The sequence below is a fragment of the Myotis davidii genome, unplaced genomic scaffold (genome assembly GCF_000327345.1).
Source record: "Myotis davidii unplaced genomic scaffold, ASM32734v1 scaffold107, whole genome shotgun sequence".
Classification (NCBI taxonomy): Eukaryota; Metazoa; Chordata; class Mammalia; order Chiroptera; family Vespertilionidae; genus Myotis; species Myotis davidii.
The window spans coordinates 2,408,380-2,411,056 of NW_006383012.1; the positions used below are offsets into that span (position 1 = coordinate 2,408,380).

Below are 2,677 nucleotides of genomic sequence, written 5' to 3' on the forward strand. Positions count from 1 at the left end.
TGTAAATCGTGCTTCCTTTGCTGTGAGACGAGCCCACAGTTCTCATGGAGAGTGTAAAGGGGCTCCCCAGGCCCAGAGGGTCGATGGACAGAGAAGCCCCGGGTGCTGGCTTGTGGGAGCCAAGTCCCCTTCTCTGGGCTGTGCTCCCCGAGTCCCTCCTGAGGCCCCCAGCCTCTCCTGCGGGGTGTGCTTCTACAGCACACAGGACGCTTGCCCCCCACTCACCTGCAGCCCAGAGACCCTCCTGGCCTGTATTTCCTCAGCCTTCTCTGCACCGACACTGGTACAAAATGAACACCACAGACACGGCCCAGCCTTATGCACGGAAACAAGTGGGTGAGCGCGTGAGGCTACCAGTGTCCGAATGGTGACCGTGGTGATGGAACTCAATTGGGATGACACGCCCGCCAGAGCACCAGGCAACTTCTCCGGGGAGAAGGTGTCTGGGCTGCAGCAGGTGATGAGGGGGGTCAGCGCATGAAGATCGGGGGAGTGGGGGGGCACTATTTCCAGCAGAGGGAACAGCAGTGCGAAGACCCTGCAGAGGGAATGAGTGTGTCTCATTGGAGGAAAGGACAGACACCTGTCAGCCTCTGAGATGTTCCCGCCCTCCTCGCTGCATCTCACATACCTACCTTTTCCTAAGAAGCGGGGCTTCCCAGTGGTTAGGTACCAGGGCTGCCTGGGCTCCGCGCCTGGGCGCGGGGATTTCCCTGTCCCTGCGAGGGGGGCAGGCCCCTACCCTCTCTTTTCTCGCCAATGGAGCTGCTAATAGTGTCTCTCTTTAAGATCGACTGAATAGCACTTGGCACAAGGCAAGCGCCCAATAAATGTTACTGTTATTTTATGGGCCATTGGGAAGCTTGCTGGAGCCAAGCCACAGCATATAGAGAGGAAATTTATTTCCTCACAGTTTCCCGCCACGAACTCAGGAGGGGAGAGTCATTTGGCACCGCTCTGCCCAGCGGGCAGCAGCCCGGCTGCCATGGTGGGATTTCTGCTCTCAGAGGCAAGGCCCAGGGAACACGCCTCCCAGGTCAGCCAGCACCCCCCTGACCCCCCACCAGGGCAGGAGTGGGAGGCCCTTCTCTCTGGGGTCCTCCTCTGGCTGAGGATGAAGGGCTCATGAGGAGATGGGCGAAGCCTGGTCCAACACAGTCATGTCACTTTTCATTCCAGCGCCACATTCCCACACAGGTGAGAGGATCTGGGGGCCAGGTAAGGGGTGCGGTGCCAAGGAAACCCCTCCTGACAGCACAGAGACCCCCCCACCCCACCCCGAGGCTCACTTTCCTCCCTTCCTCCCCGCCAGCGGGCATCCCCGCAGTGCCTGGTGTCAGCCTCTCCCTGGCGCCTCATAACTGCCCAGGTCCCCCTGCTCCTGGACAGGAAGCCCATCCTGGCCCGCCCCTCTGACCTCCACCCTCTCCTCTCTTCCCTCCCCTCCCCGGCCTTCCTGCCTCCGCTCTGCCAGCCCTCTCCTCTCCCCGCCCCCCCAGCCTCACACAAAGGCCCAGGCACCTTTCTCCCCCTTTCACAGTGGGGTCAGGGCTCCGATTCCAATGTCCCCCAGGTCTGTGACAACAACGCTCAGGAGTCACCAGGCTCTCCGGGCACAGGCCTTGGCGCAAAGACACATCTGATCTGAAAGCGGCTTTGTGGAAGCAGGGATGAAAGTGTCTTCAAGTTTCCTCCTTTAAAGAAGTGGTGTCTGGGACCCAGGGGCTTTGCGCTGCCTAGGAGTTTGCAGCTTCCTTTGCTCTGAAAAGACCGATGGGGAGGGGGGAGGAGCCCAGCGGGGCACACTCAATGCCCCCAGGCTGAGGTAGTGACTGGGAATTAGGGGAGGACAGGTGAGCCCTGGGACAGGACCTCCTGCCCTTGGGCAGTCATGAGCACTGACCAAATGCATGGCCTGACCCGGGCTGGACACACTTTGCCCATCCACTCAATGGGCGCGCACTGGACACCCGCCTGTCACACCACCATGGGACATGCCCAAGCAACCCACGAGGCACGACATGCGCGTGCACTCACGCATCTAGCAGATGATTCACCCTTGTCCCTACATCCAACAATTACACACCAACAGACTCACAAAGACAACAATATCCCCACCGACAGAGCCGCATTACATTTACACGCAACACAGCTCCCACGGCAACAGGTCATCCCACTCACACCTCCCAGCACTTTCATTTCCGCCCACCATGTGCAGAGCCCCACCCTCCCCTACGGGCACCCCCCACTTCGGGGCTCGGCCCTGACCCACACACATAGCAGATGGCTCTCACGATTTACACACAGCTGTGTCTGGTCAGACCCTTTCTCTCCTAGAACTCCATTCTTAGATTCTCCGTGGTGGTGGCCGAGATGTGGGCACCCAGCTCCAGGCCTCCATCCTGCAGCTGAATGAAGGCTACATAAGAGAGTTCCTCTTTCCCAGCAGCCCCAGGCGGAGCCCAGGGTTGGTTCTGATTTGCCAGGACCAGCTCTCAGGCCCCCATGGGGACCTGGAGGGTAGTTAAGCCCCAGCGAAGCACATAGAGCTAGAGTTGGAGGCATGATTCGCCCAAAGAAAATAAGATCACTGTTACCAGAAGAAGGAAGAATGGACTCAGAACAGGCAAAACAGTGCCCATAAAAACAGTGATTTTCAATCTTCAGTGAGAGCACA

The 2,677-nt window shown here is 59.0% G+C and overlaps 1 protein-coding gene across 1 annotated transcript in view; it reads left to right on the plus strand.

Moving 5' to 3' along the window:
* Positions 1 to 364: 364 nt before the first annotated feature.
* Positions 365 to 2,677, plus strand: part of DUSP5 (dual specificity phosphatase 5) — a 94,270-nt gene continuing 91,957 nt past the window's right edge. The window contains exons 1-2 of the mRNA XM_015557956.1: positions 365 to 457; positions 2,352 to 2,520. Coding sequence (XP_015413442.1) covers positions 365 to 457; positions 2,352 to 2,520 — 262 coding nt within the window. The remainder of the gene's footprint in view (positions 458 to 2,351; positions 2,521 to 2,677) is intronic.